Below are 20,461 nucleotides of genomic sequence, written 5' to 3'. Positions count from 1 at the left end.
CATCATAAATTCGTTTTTTTAATAACTAAAATTAAACACAAATGAATTAAAATTCTTTACAATCGGAAACAAAAAAAGGGAGAAAAATACATTAGAGGTTACATAGATATTTGTGGTACAGACAGTTAATCAATTGTGCATCAAAATTCTTCACTATATATCAGCTTCCCTCTCTCACAAGTTATTATTAAAAATGTTAAATAAAACTTGAATCACACTAACCTATGGGGAAAGGACTTTTGACTGCCCAAGTTTTTTTATCTTGTAAACAACTGAAGCATTTCACCCACCAGCTTCAGATTCTTCCCCCAAGCAAAACATAATTAATGCCAAAAGATGAAAGCTCTTCAAGATAATTGCCTGATAGGTCCCATATTTTCATGGGAATGATTCATCTCTTGGCCAACAGTATGCAGACATGAAGCTCTTCTGAATGACTGCCTTGGGGGTCTTTTAGTCCTCAACAGGGATTTAAACAGCGGTCCGTTACCGAAATAGCGGCCGTTATATAGCGGTAACGGAACCGTCCGAAACCGCTACTGCCGAAACCCGCTATACCCGCAATACACAATAAGTAATGTAAAATTCACGACCGCGATACCTGCAATGACCGCAATAGCATCCGTTATGTCCGCAACCGCGATAAACGCAATGCGACCGAAAACGCGACCGCGACCGCAATTTAAATCCCTGTCCTCAACGGCTAATGCTTTCAACTGGGATCTGCTTCACTACAAGCTTTCATCTCTAGACGTCCTTACTGGCTATGTCACCTAGGTTGTCACCATCCCTTTTTCTTACCCATAATAATCCTATATGAACTAGGTTCTTTTTTATGCCTGAAACGACTCGAGCACTCGAGGTTTCGACTATACATATGCAAAGCTCTATTACCATGGTTCAAAGCCTGGAAACCCCTAGAACCCAGAGAAGCAGCAGTTCTACTGTGAGGGAATTTTGGCTTTCAGATGATGAATGATTTTAAATGTGTTATCCGATTAAGCTTCCCCTATACCTGCTTCAGCTTCAGCCAAGTTATCAGAATACTCATGTAGCAAGTAGTCACAAAGCTCCAAAAGCTGATCGGCAAGAGGAGGAATACCAGGATTACGACCATCATTGTAGATATGAGCGTTGTAGGCAATCTGCCATACATCATGCCTAAATTCTTCTTGATTTTTGTATTCCATCCGCCTAACCTTGTCCCTTATTGTGGACAAATCCATTGGGTGCTTTACAATGTTCAAGTAGTCAGGGGCCTCCTTCTTGGACACTGGTTTTAAGAACAGATAGGACACCTCGGTATTATCTCTAAGTGTTTCTACAATCCGCTCTAAGATGTTGGCCAAACCAACCTGCAGGGCAATCAATTGAAGAATATATTAAGCAGCAAATTTGATGGATTAATGGTAATAGTTAAGGCATAAGAAAATTTACTAGCGGCTTTACATGCTCCAAACCTTTGTAAGAATCATTTAGTTCTCTCATTACATAATTTTATTTCTTCATAACTTTCTCATTTTGTAAAAATTTACTAGAGGCTTCCAGATGATGAATGGATTACTAGCGGGTTTACAGCGGCTATACTTGTTCATTTTTGTTGCCAACATTACAGAAAATTCACAAAAATTGCAGAATTTTTTGTGATTCACACATAAATTTCTTTCTTTTTTTTTCCTTTATTTTTTCTACAATGACAGAGATTTACAGTCCCTCAACAAATGTACCTTTAGTGTCCATTCAAACACATGAAATAGAATTTGCATCAAATACAGAATCATGCGGTTCCAACTATCTATAAAGTATTATGCTTATTATGTAGTTAAGCTCAGAAATCTATTACAATAACTCATAGATTCTGCTTTTCAGATAAAATATTTAAATCCCCCTGTTTTTCACAATAATTTAATTTAAAGTACACCCGTCCCATTTGAGTTCAGAACGTCTGCACTATAAAAAATAGCATTGTGATTATAGAGGTATTAATATCACCACAGTACCAATTCAATAACGTATAGTTTACACACATACCATGGAATGAAGCCAAAAAGAAAAGAACAGAAAAGAGCATTATAGTGTTTATGCACATACCATGGAACAAAGCCACAAAGTAAAGCATATAAAAATATCCGTGAACTTTCAATCTTAAAGAACAAAACTCAATTGCAATTCCACCAGATCATTATCTGAGCCTAGTTTCAATTTCCATGATACTAGAGTTGATACATGTACCATCAGGAGTTGTAAAAGAGAAATAAAAGAAAAGATAAAACCAAGGCAAACGGAAACAATGAAGAAGAAATGTAATTACCTCTCCCCCTCTGCGCCGCTTTGTTGGAGGGACATACTCTGCACCATATCGTCCTAACTCAACAGGTTTCCTTTTTGCACCTCGATCTCTTTCCGGTGCTCTTCTGTCATTTCTTCTTGTCCTGTAGTCTTCTAAATAATCCTCTTTTATTTCAGCCTTTTTCTTCTTTTTCTTCTTTGCTTTTTGGCGTTCCTCTTCCTCCCTCTCTCTTCGAATGTCTTCAGTGTATCTTGTGATCTCAGCAAATCTTTCTCGCTCTTCCAGCAGTCTCATTTCTTCCTCATAAAGCTTCCTTGCCCTGTCTTCTCTTATTCTCTCCACATTTCTCCTCTTCTCTTCCTCTTCCCACCATCTTCTCTCCTCTTTAGCTTTCCGTCTTGCTTTTGGCTCCATTAATCGCAAGCTTTCCTGCTTTCCATGCTTCTCAAAGCTTGACAATTCAACTATTTTTTTTGTTTTCCTGTACTCGGGATAAGTGCCTCCCTCTTGACTAAGTTGATCCAAATCAATAATTTCCTTCGGTCGCTTGATTATAATTTTTTTTTGAGGTTGATCCTTATCTTTATCCGCTGGTGGGCGTATGACAACAGAGGGTTTATGAGGTTCAACTTGGTCCCTCTCCATGTTTGTCGGTGGCTTTATAACAATAGATTTCTTATGGGATTCAGCTTGGCCTCTATCGATATCCACTTGATGCCGTATAACAACAGGCACATTATGAGACTCAACCTGCATTTCATCAGGCTTAGCCCTGTTGGAAATAATTATTTTACTAACCTTGGCAGCAGATTTGGCTCCATTTTCTGGATCAGAAGTGACTGGAATGTCAGAACTTTGTGTCCCTCCAGAAGTAAGTTTATCAGACGGCCTATCAGTAGAGCATTTGAATTTCAATGGAAGAGCTTTTGTGTTTGTACTAGATTTTTCACCCTCCGAAGCTTCTACAACTGCTATCTTTGTCGCACTTTTAGTTATGAGCTTCTTTTTCATCATCTTCAATTGGGACTGACCAGAGGGTTCTAGCGAAGTTGATTTCCCTGGAGTTTTTTCCAACTCAGTAGCTTCAACCTGCGTTTCTGGATCTTCTCCATACTTGGGGCAGTGCTTGTTGGTCCTCATGTGTCCAAGCTAGTCCACCAAAAGATAACGGTCGATTATATTGTCCTAGAAAATCAAAAACTAAGATTCACACTACCTCAATAAGTTGCATACCTGACCACAAGCTCCACAGACAAAAGTTTCTCTAGATGATTTCTTCTCCTTGAACAACTGATTTAAGATAGGAAAGTGAAGTAGTTTAGAATAAGAAAAAGATATCTAATACTCTACATAACATAAGCATACAAAGAAGAAATGCCAAAGAACTTCCCAGGTTGAAATATAAATGACAAGAAATTCAAAAACAATGTTCATGCAATATCTACAGAATATACTCAATATGATATCAACAAGCTCACCTGTCTTTCTATTAAAAAGAAGAAAAAGAAAGATGAAGAGAAGAGCACACTTGCCTTAACATTGTCTCCCAATATTTTGACTTTAGTTAATGGACCTGTGTTTGGCATACCATTTTTTTTCATTCCTTTCAACTTTCCCGACACGCTCCCTTTAAAAATTCTACTTTCAATCTGCCATCAAAGCACACCTCAGTCACTAAAACCCTTATGCATCTTTAACATGGGCAAAGCTGCCCAAAGAGCAAAGACTAGACAGAATATGTCAAAACAGGTAATATGATTAATCCACATAATTAAGGTAACTTGTCTTACATCCTTTGTATCCTTGACAATATTCTCATTCATAGGATATGACCCATTAGATTGAGTAGAACGAACAATTTGCTTGGGAATTATGCTTGTTTTCTTAACACATTGTAAACTCTCAACACCAATGCGTGGTTGTAAGCCGAAAGTCAACCCAGCATCTTCTGTAACAGCTTTGTTTTTCTTCTTTTTTTTCTTCTTTTGGTCATCCTCATCTAACAAGGAGAGTAGTTGGTCAATTACATAAATCATAATTATTTATTCTCCTAACAGAATATTCAGATGATACAAGTAAAACACACTACAATAATTTTCTTGACTCACAATAGAGATTGTGCAAATAGAACATTAACAGGTGAGCAAGAGTAAGTTTGATGAATTCAAGGATTCGACCGAACTTTAAAGAAACAAGAGTCAATTTAAGAAGTTAATTTAACAGTCATTTCAGCAATAAATGTAACTTCTGTAAAACACACAGCTAATTATTGCAATGACAATTTATTTTCAAAAACTCAGGTCAGGGTGACCACTGTATTTTCTGCAGCAATAGACACTGGGAATCCAGAGAATATTTTCCAGGACACTATTTTCACAAACCAAGGGAACATATTGAGCTTCTTAAGGCTAAGTTTATTTTCTTTTCAGCAAAAGAAATAAGAATAAACACTATGGGGATGAAATAATTGATACCATCCATGAGTAAACGACATAATTCAGCAGCTTCAGCAGCTTCATCTTCAATTTCTTCTTCTGCCTGAGCCTTATAGGGACGTCTTCTCATCTTGAGCCCCTTAACAGCATCTGCTTTGTCAACATTGTTATTGTTGTTACCTTCTTCCCCTTCTTCGAATTCCTCTGCATCAAGCAAATTTTCTAGGTCGCCAGCAAAGGAATCAAGATCACTATTTGCCTCAGAATCACTTTCATTTTCTTCACCATCAACAGCTGAAAGAGACTGAATTTGGCGATCCCATATTTCCTGACATTTTTCTCTGGTTTGCTGTTGTAACTGAAGAAAGGACATTCGCTGTCCCCGTGCATACTTGCTTATAGTTGTTGGATCAACCTTGACTCCTGATGCAGCTTGCTCACTTGAGAGCTTGCGTATCATTGCAATACGGTGCCACCTAGTTTGTTTTGCAATCACTTCATCAGGAACATTGAACTTCAAAAGTACCTGGTAAAAAGAAAAAGCAGTTAAGAGACAGCAGATACAAACCAAAAAATTTACAGCACATTTGTAAAAACATAAAAGGGCAACAAGTCAGCCATTTTTACCTAAATTTATTAACTTGGAAACAACAAATTGTTCAAAACAATATACCATTGCAGTAAGAATTGAAAACTGAACTTTGTTAAACTAGATAATTGATTATGCTATATAAAAAGTTCAGTTTGGAGTGATGACAAGGGAAAAAGATAAGAGACCACTGATGGTCCTTGATATTGAACCTATTACTATCAGACATTACACTGCTGTTCATCTACATGTCATGTATAACTAACTGCACTATTAGACATGTACTTACTCAAGCAATTAGGATAGAAGCAATTCAGACGCAAAGATTTGTCTAGAAACTCTATTATAAAACCCAACACCAACCTCCTTATTCCTCTTCAGAAAAGCAAAAAGGATTGAATGAATAAAGCAAAAGCTGTTGCCTTAGCAAACTAGATAATTGATTTCAATGTTCACATCATCAATTTAAATATTTTTGCAGTAAATTTGAAAGTTTCTTTTGTTCCTGAACTCAAACATGTCAGAACATTCATACTTGAATGCTTTTATTCCAATATTATTGACCTTCAGCATGCATACCACAGACAACAAGAAAACAAAAGGTCATTAACAACAAAATCAGAAGTTGTCTTTATTTATCTTGATTCTAGACCTGAATCAACCTATGAAAACTTCTCAAGTCTTAAGCTTCTTTAAATGAAAAGTTGCAGGCTTTCTGCATATTTTGACAGATGCAGCAGCTTAGAGACAACTAATTTATATCTTGTACATATGACATAGCATTAAGAAGATGTAACATCATAGAATATCCACCACCATCTAAAAGCTATAGTAACTATAGGTAATATCAAAATGGCAAAAGAAATTGACAAATTTCTTGTCAGACTTCAATAATAAATGTGTTTCTGCAATAAAAACTGACCTCTCGTGCTGCCTCCATGCTTAATCTGCGGAGGTCAGCATCCGTACCAGTCACACTAGAACCTCCACGAGCAGCTGCTGTTTTCTTCTTCATCACAGCATTTGACACAGGAGCCTTTGGAGCGGTACGGACATAGCTAAATCCTAAACCTCGACCAGAAGGATCACCAACACCAGTTATCTCCAGGCGCTCAATATTATCTCTGTCCTGGAAAAAGGGAAGAGTAGAAAGTAATGACACAATAAAACAGCAAATTCTTACTTAACAAGCCACTTTCCCAATCAAAACATTTTTAAAGAATATTATTGGAAAGGTCAACTTCATAAGATGCAATTTTGTTGCTTTTACCTATTTGAAAAGCAAAAAGTCAAGTGCTTTTTTATTAGCAGAAGTTGTATTTACCTGGCTTGTACATGCAACAAAATTGCTACTCAGATTCCATGGAGTTATCTGCAGCTCCCGTTCAATGTGTGATGCAGCAGCCAGAGCTATAGCTTCATCAGGGAGTTGACTCATTGCAGATGAAACACTGGTAAGAGTTGTAAGTCGTGTAATTCCTAAATGTTTAAGCCGATACAGGCCAGCTTGCATGCTTTCATAGGCACATACCTGAACAGGATTGAGAAATTAAAAAATCAAGATAGGTGAAATATATGGAAGCGCATGCATTTCTAACCTCATAGCCTTTCTATGTTCTCACTTCATAATAAACATTTTGAATCATGAAAGGGCCACGATCAATAACAAATCATCTTGTTTTTCATTATGTTTTTATTCTCCAATAAATGGAAATAAAAGCATATTGATTTTAAATATGGAGAAAAAATTAATAGAAGGGGTAGAAATGAAGAACCTTGCGGAGGAAAATTTTATTTTACCATTCAATTATCTTCCTGAATAGTTTTTAAGAACAATAAAAACACCGAAAAGAAGGTATAAAGCTTGTTGGTTCATATGGTACACATAAGGAAAATACCAAAATAAGTGTAAAATCAACAACCAAGCAGATACCATCGTAAAGGCATGTTATTTGATATTATCCACCAAACACACAAACCAATATTTCACCATATCTAACAGGAGAAATATATAATATATACATATACATATTTTCGTTTAAGGGTAGAGAAAGGGCCTCATGCATGAACTATTGAGACGAATGTCTGCTCCAACCGAGCCAGCATTGTTAAATTAAAAATGGCTATGATATTATGCAACACCGGGAATATACCTTCTAAATACCTTTTCTATATTGTAAAAGCAATTTGCCTACATCTTAATTCTGCTTGCACTTATAACATAGGACCCAAATATACAAGGTAAAGAAAAAGAAACAAATAAGACAAAGATAGTGAAACTCACATGCTCCGGAGACACCAACTTCCTAAGAACGCCTTCAGGTGGAATGTGGAAATCTGGCTTCATGGACCAAATCTGTCGTCCATTTTTATCCCTCTAAGATGCAAAGTAGGCAAGTGTAGCAAATAAGTCAACAGGAGATAATAGAAGAATGAATCAGAAAAGTAATAAGCATTAAAATTTGAGGATCATAGACATAAATAGGAATATAAAGCAGGTATCAAGCAACTTTTTAGTTAACCAGAATTCAAAAAAATAAAGACTACAAAAATTACCCGCAAATAAGCACATTCCTTCAGCTTTTTCCGGACAATTGCATCTGAAAGGTTAGGAAAATGAGTAAACAACTCATCTGTACCCATGAATGGGATCAAACCACGTTTGGCAGACGCGGAAAACTCCCGATACACATAAACCAGCATTCTGTTCATAAGATATGTCTGAATATTCTTTGATCCAGGAGCAAATACCTCCATGAGAGGCTCCTGCGTAAGGAAAATTGGATAAATCAGAAAGGGATATATGCATTATGCTGATTCCTTAACAAACTAACAGAGAACATTATATAAACTCAAATGAACTAATGTGCACATACCATCCTCTACTAGATGGATTTATCTTGAAAATTGCAGGACTGGGGGAACAAAAAGTAACAAACAACAACCAACCTATTCACTAAGACCTTGCTAAGCATCCAACTGAAAACCAATTAGAAATGGGCTAAGAAAACCCAACCTCAATATGGGTATGAAATAAGCATCAAAACTTATGCATTTAACATCCCTAACTGAAAGATGTACCAGCAGACAAGATAATTCTCGAGCTGGAACTACTTAGCATGGAAAACTTCCCATAGTTTAACAAAAATAGTGCCGAAGTTAAATTAACAATCTGTTAGCATCAGAAACCCATGTTCATAAACATGCATTTCACTCTATGCATAAACACAATGTGCATAAATTCACATACAAGTACCCCAAGCCCCAACCATGGATAGAAGCCTCAATCTAGTCTCTTTGTCCTTTGTCCACCCTCAACTTACAAATAATTACTGTTACTAGCAATTATTCACACAAAGTTTAAGTTAGAGAAGAGAACTATGCAAAATTTAAATTTCTGACAACACAAAAGTGACCATAGGATATTTGCTTGTTCCAGAAAAACTCACACCCCGTAAACACATGATGAATTGATTCAACTCTATTGATTCTAGCAAGGAATTCAATGGTAGTCTACTTAATTAAAAATATATGTCAAGCACATCATAGATTAGAGCATCCAGTCCTTATTTGAAGGTTAATCCAAACTGATCACTGGACAGGCCATGCCCTAAAATTGAATGGATGTTAGACATCAATTCTACATCTCTTCTCTAAAAATTTACTCATATCTGGCCTCAAATACAAAACATATAACTAATAATATAACAGGAAGAAATCAGGCTCCATGCAGGTTAAGATTTCTTTATAAATGCCAGTTCCATCCTGGCTAACAGATATCAACAAGGGCAATGCTAATACAGGTGTAAACAGGCAGCCAACACATCAATTGAGTATATGGGCAGAACAAGTAACATGCAGCACAAAATCAGTAACCCGAATGTAATCAGCACCAAATTGCAACAACTCCGTAGAATTCATGGAACAAGTTTGATATAATTTCATGGAAGGCTACATGCGGAAAAACCTATAGCTGAAACAAACCTGTTGTCCTACAACAGCAATCCTATCAATACGTCGTATGGAAAGCTTTCCCTTTGGTGACCTAACCAATAGGAAGTCAGTTGATGGCACCTTGTGGGAAAATATGGGAGCCTTGTACATGTTTGTTTCTAGAGATGACTGGCTATAGCCAGCTTTGATATCTCCAATAAAAGGTGATTTATCAGCTGGCTCTAGAAGCAGAACATTTCCCAAGGTTTCGTTTCCATTGCATAACAATCCACTAGTTTGATCACCAGAAGATTTTTTCTGATGGTAGGTGCACAAGTTCGCACCCATCCCCACATTGCTCAAAAGTAAAGGCCTCTCCTCACAGTACCTGAACCGTGAAAAAATAGTGAAGGTCTCTTGAGAATTCCATCTGAAATATACCTATTTTCACAAGAACCCTAAATTCATGATAATGAAAATTGTTCATATAATAATAATAAAGAGGAAGCATTTACAATAATTGAAAATGCTTAATTTATATCCAAGTGGAAGTTCAAAATCCAATGGAGAAGAAAAAATTAACAGCTAATGCTAAGAAATGTTACTAAAAAATTAACAAGGCCTAATCTTATTATTTCTTGTTCTAACCCACAACATAACAGAAATGGGTAGAACTAATTTCCATTATGTGAAAATTAGCTCAACAAGGATCTTTGTTATGTTTAAATTCTCTCCATCAAAAGGAAGTAAACAAAATCTATCAAACCCAGAAATTCAAATAACAGAACATGTTTATTTCAGACTACAGAGACAATTTATGGTATTTTAGGGTATTCACTTCAAAATTATACATGTGCTTCCACATTGAAAGCTTCCAGAGTTTAGCAGTTTATAGTATAAAAGATGGACAGACACAAGCTTCAAATGCTTCATCAGATAATGGCTAGGTCAAACCAGAGCGTGGAGAACATGAGAACAGTTAAAAACATCAGAAACCATCACATAACCAGTACATTAATACCTAGCCTGGCATATCTGCTCAAACATGATGCCCAATCTTCCTAAGTGGTAGGAAAGAATAAACCTTCCTCTACTACAGAGGATCAACTATATGGATCATATGCTACTACTATGCTCCATTGGGAAGATGCCATAACACAAGATTTTAAAATGTATTAACAGGACATAAAATGGTGTTGAAACTTACTCCATAAGAAAGACATGACCATCTTTCACAGAAAGATCAGATTTTTTCTTAAATGCTCCGGGAGGCCGTAAAGACTTATTCTCTCGCGGAAGTTTTTGTGCCCTTGGCCACAAATGTATTCTTGTGCGAATAAGATGAAGCAGAGAATTTGGAGGAACATTTTGGGCAGCAAGAGACATATCGTCTTCAAGCTCCTTCCCAAGATAAAATATTTTCACTGTTTCTGATGGCTTGAAATCTACAATAATATAATTCCATAATGAACTTTTAAGATCCTTCAGTTATCCAGACACCATAAAGTTCATAAAGCAATAACTTAAAAGAGCAAACATCTTCTGGTTCATAGCTAATAAAACTGATATTTGAGTACCTAGCTTTTTAGAAGCCTTTGCTTTTACAGAAGAGACCGTTTCCTCAGCATCAACATGTAGTTTGCTACCTTTGCCTCCCAAACTCTTCAATATGACTTTCATGGGTCCTTGTGTTGGCAGCCTCCCTTGTTGCCTGACAGCCACCTCGATGTCATGCGGATACCATATTGCTCTTGGGCGGTGAAAATTTGCTAAATCTTTACTGCAAGATCACAGATTAAACTCAAAAGCTGAAACCTAACACGTAATGAACATTATATTCACAGTATTGCAAAGCAAGTATTGTGAAAGAGCTAGAAGTAATATAAAACAAAATGTTTAACCAGGAATACACCAATATAGCATGACATTGTTCTAAAGAATTTTAAAAGCACTTGCATAGAGAGAGATGATAACAAATATGCAAGATCAAGGCTTATTCTGCTAGATAACAGCAACAACCTACCCAAGAGCAATTGTAATAGTGAAAATCTTGTAGATTGTGCCAAGATTGGCAGCCAACAGTCGCTAATGAGCTATTAACTACTCTACTCAGAAACCAAATATAAGAAACCTTCAATCAGAAGGGCTCTGCTTTTGTTGTAAAAAAATACCAGGGTAATAAAGAGTATTTTTTCTTGGATAAATACTAGAGTGCCATACCAGAATCTTCCTCATTGCTAAAAATTAAATCAGATGCTAATCAAGGGTGCATTAGCATAATGCACCAGGGACTTGTTTGATTAAAGGGAAGAGGGGTAGATTGCTACAATTTCTCTAGTTTCAATATCCTTTCAATACAGAGGATGGTTTTAATATTTCCATCATAAAGAAATTATGGGCTACCATTTCCTACCTTTAGAAATTCTTAACCAACAAAGTCAGTAAACTAGTGCTCCCTTCTCAAGCAACCCAAACATGGGGAACTTTATATTATCTTTCTCCCTATACTCCATCTCCCTTTGTACCCTCTCCTTCCCTTCCCCAGTAGTTGGCATGCATAGGATGTTACACAAAGTCAGACCAGGAAGAGACTTCAGTCTCTCCTTTGTTGTACCCTTTCTATTCTCTTTTCACTAATTAGATGAAACTACTTTGATAGAACAAACTGAACTTCATTTTAGTAGATAGAATAAATCGACATATATTGCCAATAAATTTAAGCCTGAGAAAGAGCTGCAAAATTTTTATGAATTTTCAAACTGAACACAACTCAATTGCAAAGGCCAGTTTATGTACATATATCAGCAGCATAAAAAAATAAACAAATAAGCATGTATTCAAAGCTACCAAAGGAAAATACAAGAATTGAAACAATAAAAAGATATAATAAGAACACCTACTTGCTCAACTTCAACTTCGTTGTTTGAAGTTTAAGTGCAGGTGCTGAATGATGAACTCTGACACCGTGAGCCATGCGTTTATTAGGATTTGATTGTAACTGCTGAGAAACTTTACGGTTCAAGTAGAACTTATCATTAGCAATATTGAATTGCCAACCAGATTGATGTTTATGATCCGAGACCTCGGAAGAACGACTGCTTGGCTTTGCAGATCGAGCAATGACCATGGCCCCGGCATGAAGTTGAAGATGTTTACTTTCATTGTTATCTAAAATTTCAAAAAGCATCTGTTCATCTTGAAGATCAAGAATTAGCTTAGGCTTTGCAATAACACTATGTGGTTCCCATATAATATTGTCTAACCATGACCCTTCAGTTATATCTGTGTTTTGCAATGTAAGTTTTCTAAAACACTTCATCACATCACTTTTATCTGGATCCATGGTAACATCTGTTTTACCGTCAGAATCATTTAAGGAATCTACTCTCAACTGCGATTCCAGCCTCAAGAGTTGGGGATGGAATCTGCTTTCCAAGAATGGCAGGTCCATAGGTCCTGAAGAAGTTTTCGAGTCAAACGGTTCCAAGACAATAGAGGAATGACAAAGGCCACTATCATGGTCCTTCTTATAGGATTCTGTAGACTGCTCAGAAAGTAGATTTTGCCCCGCCTCTGGAATGGTCTCTCTTGAAACTGACGCCTCCAAATCAGAGACAGAGATTTCAGGACTCTCCAAAGAATTGCCACTTCTTGCAGGTGAATTGTCCCAAACAATTTGTTCTTCCCAGTCCAACTGATCAAGAGGAAAAAACCTCGGACGTGAAGGTGACTGCAACCCAGAAGAAAGATTTACTACTACCCCCTCTTTCATTGCCTCTGGATTTGAATAACTATCCTTAACATGCTCTTCACTATGTTCAGAAATTTCCAAGCCTCCTTTCACCAAAGCGTCATCCGTAAATTCAGATCTATCTTGTTGGATGGCATTTTCCCAACCAATAAATGAGAAACCTTGACCAGCGTCCTTTAGAAACACCTCTTCATCCTCTTCAACAAGATCAGAAGCATCCATAGATTTGTACTTCTCTGGACAAATGACATGGAAAACCAAAAATCACAACTGGTGAAAATGAAGGGATCTAGGGAACTGGCAACTAAAGTCACCAAGATATATTTTCCTCTGTTGCTTTTATTGCCATAAAACGTTCCATATCAATGGCCAATAACACAGACAAAGGTGCAAGTTTTTTTGTGCATATGAACTCCAAAATTGATGTCATGCACACGCTACTAGATTTAACAACACATTAAGTATGAACATTTTATCATAGACAACATACCTCTATGAGTGAAATAGCCACGGTCTCTTTTGGCAGCTTTCTTCAAGGGCTCATGGATACCAAATATTTCTGAAAACCGTAAGATTACCATACCATCTTCTACACATAAAACAGGCAGAGGTGTGGAACCTTTAGAATCCAACGGCTCTTCTGGAGCATCAGGTTCCTCCTGTTGCAACATTTAGAATAAAATCCATTTTTCCTTATCAAATCAAAATCAAGAACTGATTTACAAAAAAAAAAAAAATACATTTCCTGTTAGAGTTTGTCATAGTTGAGCACTTAAAGAAACAGAACTAACTAAGCAATCATGAAAAAATAAAAGCAATTTCCTACTCTAAGTTTCTGAACAGCAGCCTTGATGCAAAATATGTCCAGTAAAGTTATTAAAAGCAACATTTGAAATCAGATACCAACTTCTCAAAGAGCAGTCAGGAAGGGGGTGAATACAATAACTTCTTGTACAAACATGTCATTATAACAAAAGCAATTAGAGGGATAGTGCTTGAAGCCCTCTATTATTAGACCAAAATGGAAGTAACAGCATGAGAATTTACAGCTAGACCCTACTTTAGCAAAAACCAAATAAAACCCTGATGCCTTAATACATAAGAAATAAACATTGTGCCAGTTAATAGAAACCAAAACATTGTCTTAAATCTATATATTGAAAATTTAACATTTAATTAGGGGGCCTTATTGTGTTGAACAACTTTAAAAGGCGTAGGCTTCACTTCATTACACAATTTGAGTTAATTTTCTTTGAAATGACAATCCAAAAGGAATATCTGCCCACAAAAAATCATGGTTGTCCAAATATTTCTCACACTTCTAAAAGGCAAATTACACTTAAATTCTAAAGATAACAATAGTAAGAGCCAAATACTACACTGAATAGGCACCTGAAGATCTTCAGTACCATCTACTTGATCTTCACTGTCTGAAGAGCCACAATGTACATCATGCCCAGGAGATTTCCCCACTTCAAATGTTGCTGCAAGATGCTCTTCCGGCTCAACTGAAAAAAGGTGCTAAAATTCAGTCTAGCAAAGAAAAAAGATAGGATTTGTCATAAACACTGCAATCAAAGGTGAAAGATGCCATAAAAGCACCCGACCAAGGATTGCTTGGGCATATTTTCCAAGAAAATCATATGGAAAAGATTTAAAGACATTCTAAAATAAGTCAAAAGATATCACATAAAAGAAATAAACTTTCTCTACAAAACACAAGATTAATATGTAAGCTATTCAGTTCTCATTTCTCACAAAGATAATATGTAAGCTAATCAGTTTGTAGATTAACTAGAACCAGAACAAAGTAACCACTGCTAGTTGATCCTAAACAAACAAGCATGTAAGAGAGCTTAACTTAAATTACCTTAGTGGGAATAGATTATATACATCAGATAAAAAAGGAAAAGGAGATATATAAAGAGACTGTAACTCAATATATGTAATTAAATACATAATCAAGTAGATTCAATCCATAAAAAAGGAAAAGCATATGCTCATCAACTAGACACATAAAACTAGCAATTCTTTCTTATTCCGTTAATTTAGTGACTATGTAGAAGACACAAAGATATCACTTACACTAATCAGAAGATAGCATATCGTAATAATAATAAAAAAAGATCATGTTGGTACATAACTAGGGGTGAATCCGTCTATATTCACAAACCAGCATAGAAAGTAATTAAACCATTATTTAGCAGTTAATCAGTAGAAAGAGATAACCAAACAAGAAACCAGCTTTTGATAACTTCTTTGTGCATGTAAAGAGGCTTAAAATACCATGTCTACAGTTCACACACAGACAATTTTGTAGAACACATTTTGCAGCAAAATAAAAAAAGAATTTCATCAAATCTATTACGAGAAATTTGTACACAAGAGATAATTTGACCGCCTATAACCAAATCTGAACTTTCTTATTTAATTTAAAAAATACAATAAGAAAGATTGATAAATGAGGAAAAACCACAGTCCAAGGTGTGTAGAATACATAAGTTTTTATAACAATCATTACAAATGAAACAGGCAACCTTCTATTTGATATATTTAATAGTATAAAAGACCTACTGTCTAGAATAATGAACACGATTAATTTTCCAACATCAAACTTTTTTCTCTTAAGACAAAAAAAGATCTATTGATCAAAAGACTATATGAAAGGTACTCAGGGATGAGATAGTTGTTATCAAACATTCAAGACCCTAAATATGAGCAAAGGCACCCAACTAAGAGTATTGGATTGTCACCACAATGATTATCAGTTAAGATATTTTCTCTCAAAAAAAAAAACTGAATATACCGCCAGATAAAATTAATCATTACTGAACTAGAAAAATACTGCAGTTCAATGGTGAACCAGATAAACAATTTGAACCTTGTATATGCTTACCTACCACCTCTTCACTTTCCTCATCCTCGTCATAATTTTCATCATCGAACACGGAGGTTTTAGGCTCCAAAGCAGAAGAAACATCAGCAGTAAAATATTCCTTTTTGGGAAGTAAATGGTCCTCCTCAGTAGCAGCTTGAGTCTCTGGACCTTCATACTCCTCATCAATATCTTCATAGTCAATAGCATTTTCATACTTCTCATCATAATCTATCATAGAGAAACCACATTGAACACATAATCAGAATATTAGACCAGTGATAGACACCAGATTGTTGTGAGGCATAAAACCCTTTGAGCAACACAACTTGTCCAAGCAATGACATATAGCCTCCATAGCCTTTTAATAAAAAGATTAAAAATGAGTAATCTACATTCCAGAAAATAACAAATATAGAAGAAACACATCACACCTAGAGGCACGTATCCTGATGAAAGGAAAAAACCTAAGAAAATCACTAAGAATTATGTGGATTACCAATAGGAGACAAGACCAAAATAGTAGGCTCCGCTGGGGCATTAAATTTAAAACCCTTTTTGATTTTCAATCTCAAGAACTGGCTTATGCAAGCATGATAACAAATATTCTATGCTTCATCATACCATTCTTATGGTTTTTGGCTGAGGATAATTGCTCATGAATGCAAAGCAGCCTTTACAAGGCCACCTAGCCACCAGTTCAGTAGTAGTTAGGGAAAGCAAATCATGGACTCTATACCAATCAAAAGTTACTCTGTAAGCACTAAGTTTCCTAGAAACATTATGGTTTGCAGTTCAACTCTATGCCCGGATAATGCCATATGCATTCAAGCACATTAATAAAGGAAACTTTTAACTTTCCAATATCATTTTTATAATCACGACACTAATTCGATCAGAAATCAGTACCCCAACAGTAAAATGAAAAAGCTTCCTGTCAAATCATTCATTAGGTAAAATGAATCAACTATCATTCAGAAATCCAGTAGACTCAAGACCAGGAAAACAGCTCCATCAAGTATCAAGTGGGCTTTTTATCACCAAACACTAACTTCAGTCAACAGGCAGAGACGTTCCCATAAAGCATCTTAAAGATTATTTGTATGGAGCCAGCATAAATAAAGCATGGTCAACAAGTTGAAGAAACAAACATATTAACAGAACATCAAAAACTGCATGAGATAGATTTCCCGGCCATACAACATCACCTTGGTCAGCGGCATCAGCTGGAGGGTGCGGTGATTTTTCTGACAACTGACAATCAAACAGTGTCATTAGCAAAACAAGCCCTCACTTAAAAATAATAATGAAACACTAGAGAAGATAGCCTGCATTAGATTTATTTATTTATTATGAATCATAGATTCTTAGGGGGAAGAGAGAACAGAGATAACCCATAATAGAAAAACATACATCTATATCTGTAAGAGATGGACCCAGCTTGTCTGCTACCGCAGCGAGATGTTCCTTTGCATCCTGGAAGAAATAAAGTTTGTTATCTGTAATGAAGCTGCTAAGAAGAAAAAGATACTTAACAGGGGAAAAAACAGTACGAAAATGAAAACCCTCAGCCAAGCATCAAACTAACAGCTTAAATAGACAGTGCAAGCCAAATTAGCATGTTATCTCTTGCAAGGTTTATCAGGTTCAGGAAGAGCTAAGAAGTATGAAGTGAAATCATGGGTCCTTTAACAGAAACAAAGTCCTTCAGATCCAAAGGAAGCTAACCTCAAATAATTATTATATCATTTATAATTCCCATATAAAATCCAGTGCCACAAGTTTTTTTTTTTTTTTGTTAGTTTAAATGTTAAATGATGTGTCAGTATCATTAGTGCTTTCGACTAATTTGCTTGGGTTCGCTAGTCTGAATTTGATCCTAATTTAGTTACAGAATATCCTTTTCTATGGCCTTTATTTTACATGTCTTGAGTCTTGTAATTGAACTAAATGAGATTGGCGAGTTTGTTTCTCCAAACTTGTAAGAGTTTCATTCAACTTGATCCATATTTAATGGAGTTGAATTTGACAGGAATTTGCAGAACAAACGAGTTTATAAAAAACATGGTTATTCTATGTATTTAAATTAAATTTAGCGATTCTTCAAATCAAATGAACTTTTGCACACCATGCACTTCATTCTAAACTCAATTAGAAATAGTTCACTGCAGCTTCAAGAGGCTTCTGTTCCGCCACTCTTCAGGTGCAAAATCCAAATTAATATAAGCCTAAATCCTAATTGCTCCTTAAACACTAAAATAAGTACATTTACTTCTCCAGCAAAAACAAAAAGAAGCATAAAAGGCAAAGTGTTGCACTCTCCTTCCTCACATCAGCTTCATTTTATCCTATGCTCTCATCCAAACCCAGCTCCACCAAAAAGGCGAAGTGTTGCACATTCCAAACCCATCAAGAACTTGGGATTCCACATACTACTTAACATACAAAGTAAGCAAAGAACGAGCTTTAACGGCTTCATAAACGGCCACAACAGCGTAGAAATGTTTTGTTTAGGCTCACGCATAAATTGCCAACAATTTAAGCTCCGAGAAGAAAAGGGGATCAAATTATAAAAGAAAACTTACGTCATCAAGATAATCAGCATCAAGATCACCGGAGTTATCGACATTCCCAAACATAAAACCCAGAAGTCGATTACTCCCACCAGCTTCCTCCTCGTATTCTTCTTCATCGTCATCTTCATCTGCTCAAAAGAATAAAAAACAAAAGAGGCTTTACAATTCAATCCAAAGTAAAGGAAATGAAAGTGAAAAAATATGTGAAATTGAAGACCTTGGAAGCTAGAGTGACCCATATTTCTTTATTTCTGCAAATCGAAGAAAACTGAAGAAAACCCAGAACAATTTAACCTAACCTAAACCCATGAAGTTCTTTAAGGGCTTTGGGGATTGAACTGAGAGAGAAAAGAATTAGAGGAAAGAACAAAATTTCGGTTTGATGGTTAATAAAAGAGGGAAATTAACAGAAAAAAAATTAAAATTAAAAAATATACATTTATCTGAATTTTTATAAAAAAAATTGTGAAAATTGTATATAAGTGCTGGAAAACGAGCGACAAATTAAAACAGAAATTTGGTTGCAGAGGCCAGGGGTATTTATAGAGGAGCTGTCGTCGAGTTCGATTTTTAGAATCTTAACGTAAATGGGCCAATTACCCACGTGTCTAATATCCGGTCCGACTTGAGATTTTTTAGCCTTTTTACCTGTTTTACGGCCCAATTTGATTCCACGGAGTTTTTCTTTTACTATCTTCGGTATTAATTTTAGGTTTTAGGTTTTGGAATTTGGAGTTTATTTTAAGAATATTCTCTTTATTTTATAGTTTTTAAATATTATTTGGTAAAATTTTCAAAAGAAATTATAAATATTTCTTAAAAATTCAAGTAAATGAAAAGTTAATCATAACTCTTATATAATATATTTCAAAAAAATAGTTTTTATATAATACTTTTAAGTTAATTTTAATATAGAATCATTATTTTCACATCATACTAATTAAATTAATTTTTAGTGGCCGTAATTTTAAATTTATATTCCAAATATGGTCCAAAATGTGATGGCTCGAATTGGCTTTTTATTTCTCGCTTACCTTGAAATGAAGGGCGGCAGCAGAAAGGTTTATCCGGAAAATTTAATTTTTTACCTTTTGAAATTTGTAAAATTTTAAATTACTACACCGTAAATTTATACTTTTCTCTATAAAATAATAAAATTTTAATATATTAAATGATGAAATTATATTTTAATTCTTATAAAATTATACAATTTAATTCCATCATCCCTTGATAAATTTTCTAACTTACTAGATTTTCTAACTAATCATACTTATTTCAAAAATAATATTTTTTTTATTATTGATTTGAGGATGAGTGAATTACCTCTAGTAAGATAATTTAAACCTTCAAATCAAGTTGTCTCGATGAAATTTTGAATGCACTAAATCCTTTTTTCTTCACCCTTCGATATAAATTTTATTTAATTTGTGACATTATTTTATCATATATATAATAATTTAATACTTATATTTAAACACTTTATTGTATCGATATTATCATTAATTGAGTCGTCAACTTAATTATAAAATTATAGAAATATTTTTTTTCTTTTAAACTATAATTAATTTATTATTATAATATTTTTGTCTTTTCATATTTTATATCGTATTTAAATAAAATAATTTAAAACTATAAATCTAAGGATCAAACACATATTCAATAGTATTACAATACAAGTTCATTATCGCTCTACCTATATATTTATTATCGAATAAATTTTAAAAGAAAATCTTTGTAACTTAAAAAAATCTATTATATATATGAATAATATTTGGTACACCGTCAGTGAAGTTTTCAGACTCTACAAGTAATATCAGGGTTGACAAGTGTCCTTTAAGAGTATAGTAAAATATATTTTTACAAAAGACACGTGGCAATTTTTTAAAGTTGCTTGAAAAAAAAACACATTACTAGTGTACCAAATATCACCCCTTATATAATGAAAAATTATTTGATATACCGTCAGTGAAGTTTTTTAAACTCTACAAGTGAGTTGAGGGTTTGACAATGTA

At 34.9% G+C, this 20,461-nt stretch overlaps 1 protein-coding gene across 1 annotated transcript; it reads right to left on the bottom strand.

The window, feature by feature from the left end:
* Positions 1–79: 79 nt before the first annotated feature.
* On the bottom strand, positions 80–18,960 carry LOC107914621 (transcription initiation factor TFIID subunit 1). Its single transcript, XM_016843577.2, has 21 exons — positions 18,667–18,960; positions 18,459–18,577; positions 17,287–17,349; positions 17,082–17,127; positions 15,895–16,104; positions 14,391–14,506; positions 13,489–13,657; positions 12,148–13,234; positions 10,825–11,027; positions 10,455–10,692; positions 9,299–9,635; positions 7,871–8,080; positions 7,599–7,691; positions 6,639–6,845; positions 6,237–6,443; positions 4,765–5,251; positions 4,081–4,289; positions 3,823–3,939; positions 3,524–3,580; positions 2,312–3,439; positions 80–1,355 (listed from the first exon to the last, which is right to left on the bottom strand). Exons 1-21 carry the CDS (start codon positions 18,686–18,688, stop codon positions 999–1,001), a joined length of 5,682 nt encoding a protein of 1,893 aa, XP_016699066.2. The 5' UTR covers positions 18,689–18,960; the 3' UTR covers positions 80–998.
* Between the last annotated feature and the right edge of the window lie 1,501 nt (positions 18,961–20,461).

This window comes from Gossypium hirsutum, chromosome D10 (genome assembly GCF_007990345.1).
Source record: "Gossypium hirsutum isolate 1008001.06 chromosome D10, Gossypium_hirsutum_v2.1, whole genome shotgun sequence".
Classification (NCBI taxonomy): Eukaryota; Viridiplantae; Streptophyta; class Magnoliopsida; order Malvales; family Malvaceae; genus Gossypium; species Gossypium hirsutum.
This window is presented reverse-complemented; position numbering and strand designations above follow the sequence as displayed.

Coding starts and splice junctions, on each gene's coding strand:
- LOC107914621 (XM_016843577.2), bottom strand. CDS start 18,688: ATGGGTCACTCTAGCTTCCAAG. Junction 17,350..18,458: donor ATGCTGATTATCTTGATGAC/GTAAGTTTTCTT, acceptor TATTTCTTCCAG/GATGCAAAGGAACATCTCGC. Junction 14,507..15,894: donor GGAAAGTGAAGAGGTGGTAG/GTAAGCATATAC, acceptor ACCTTTTTTCAG/TTGAGCCGGAAGAGCATCTT.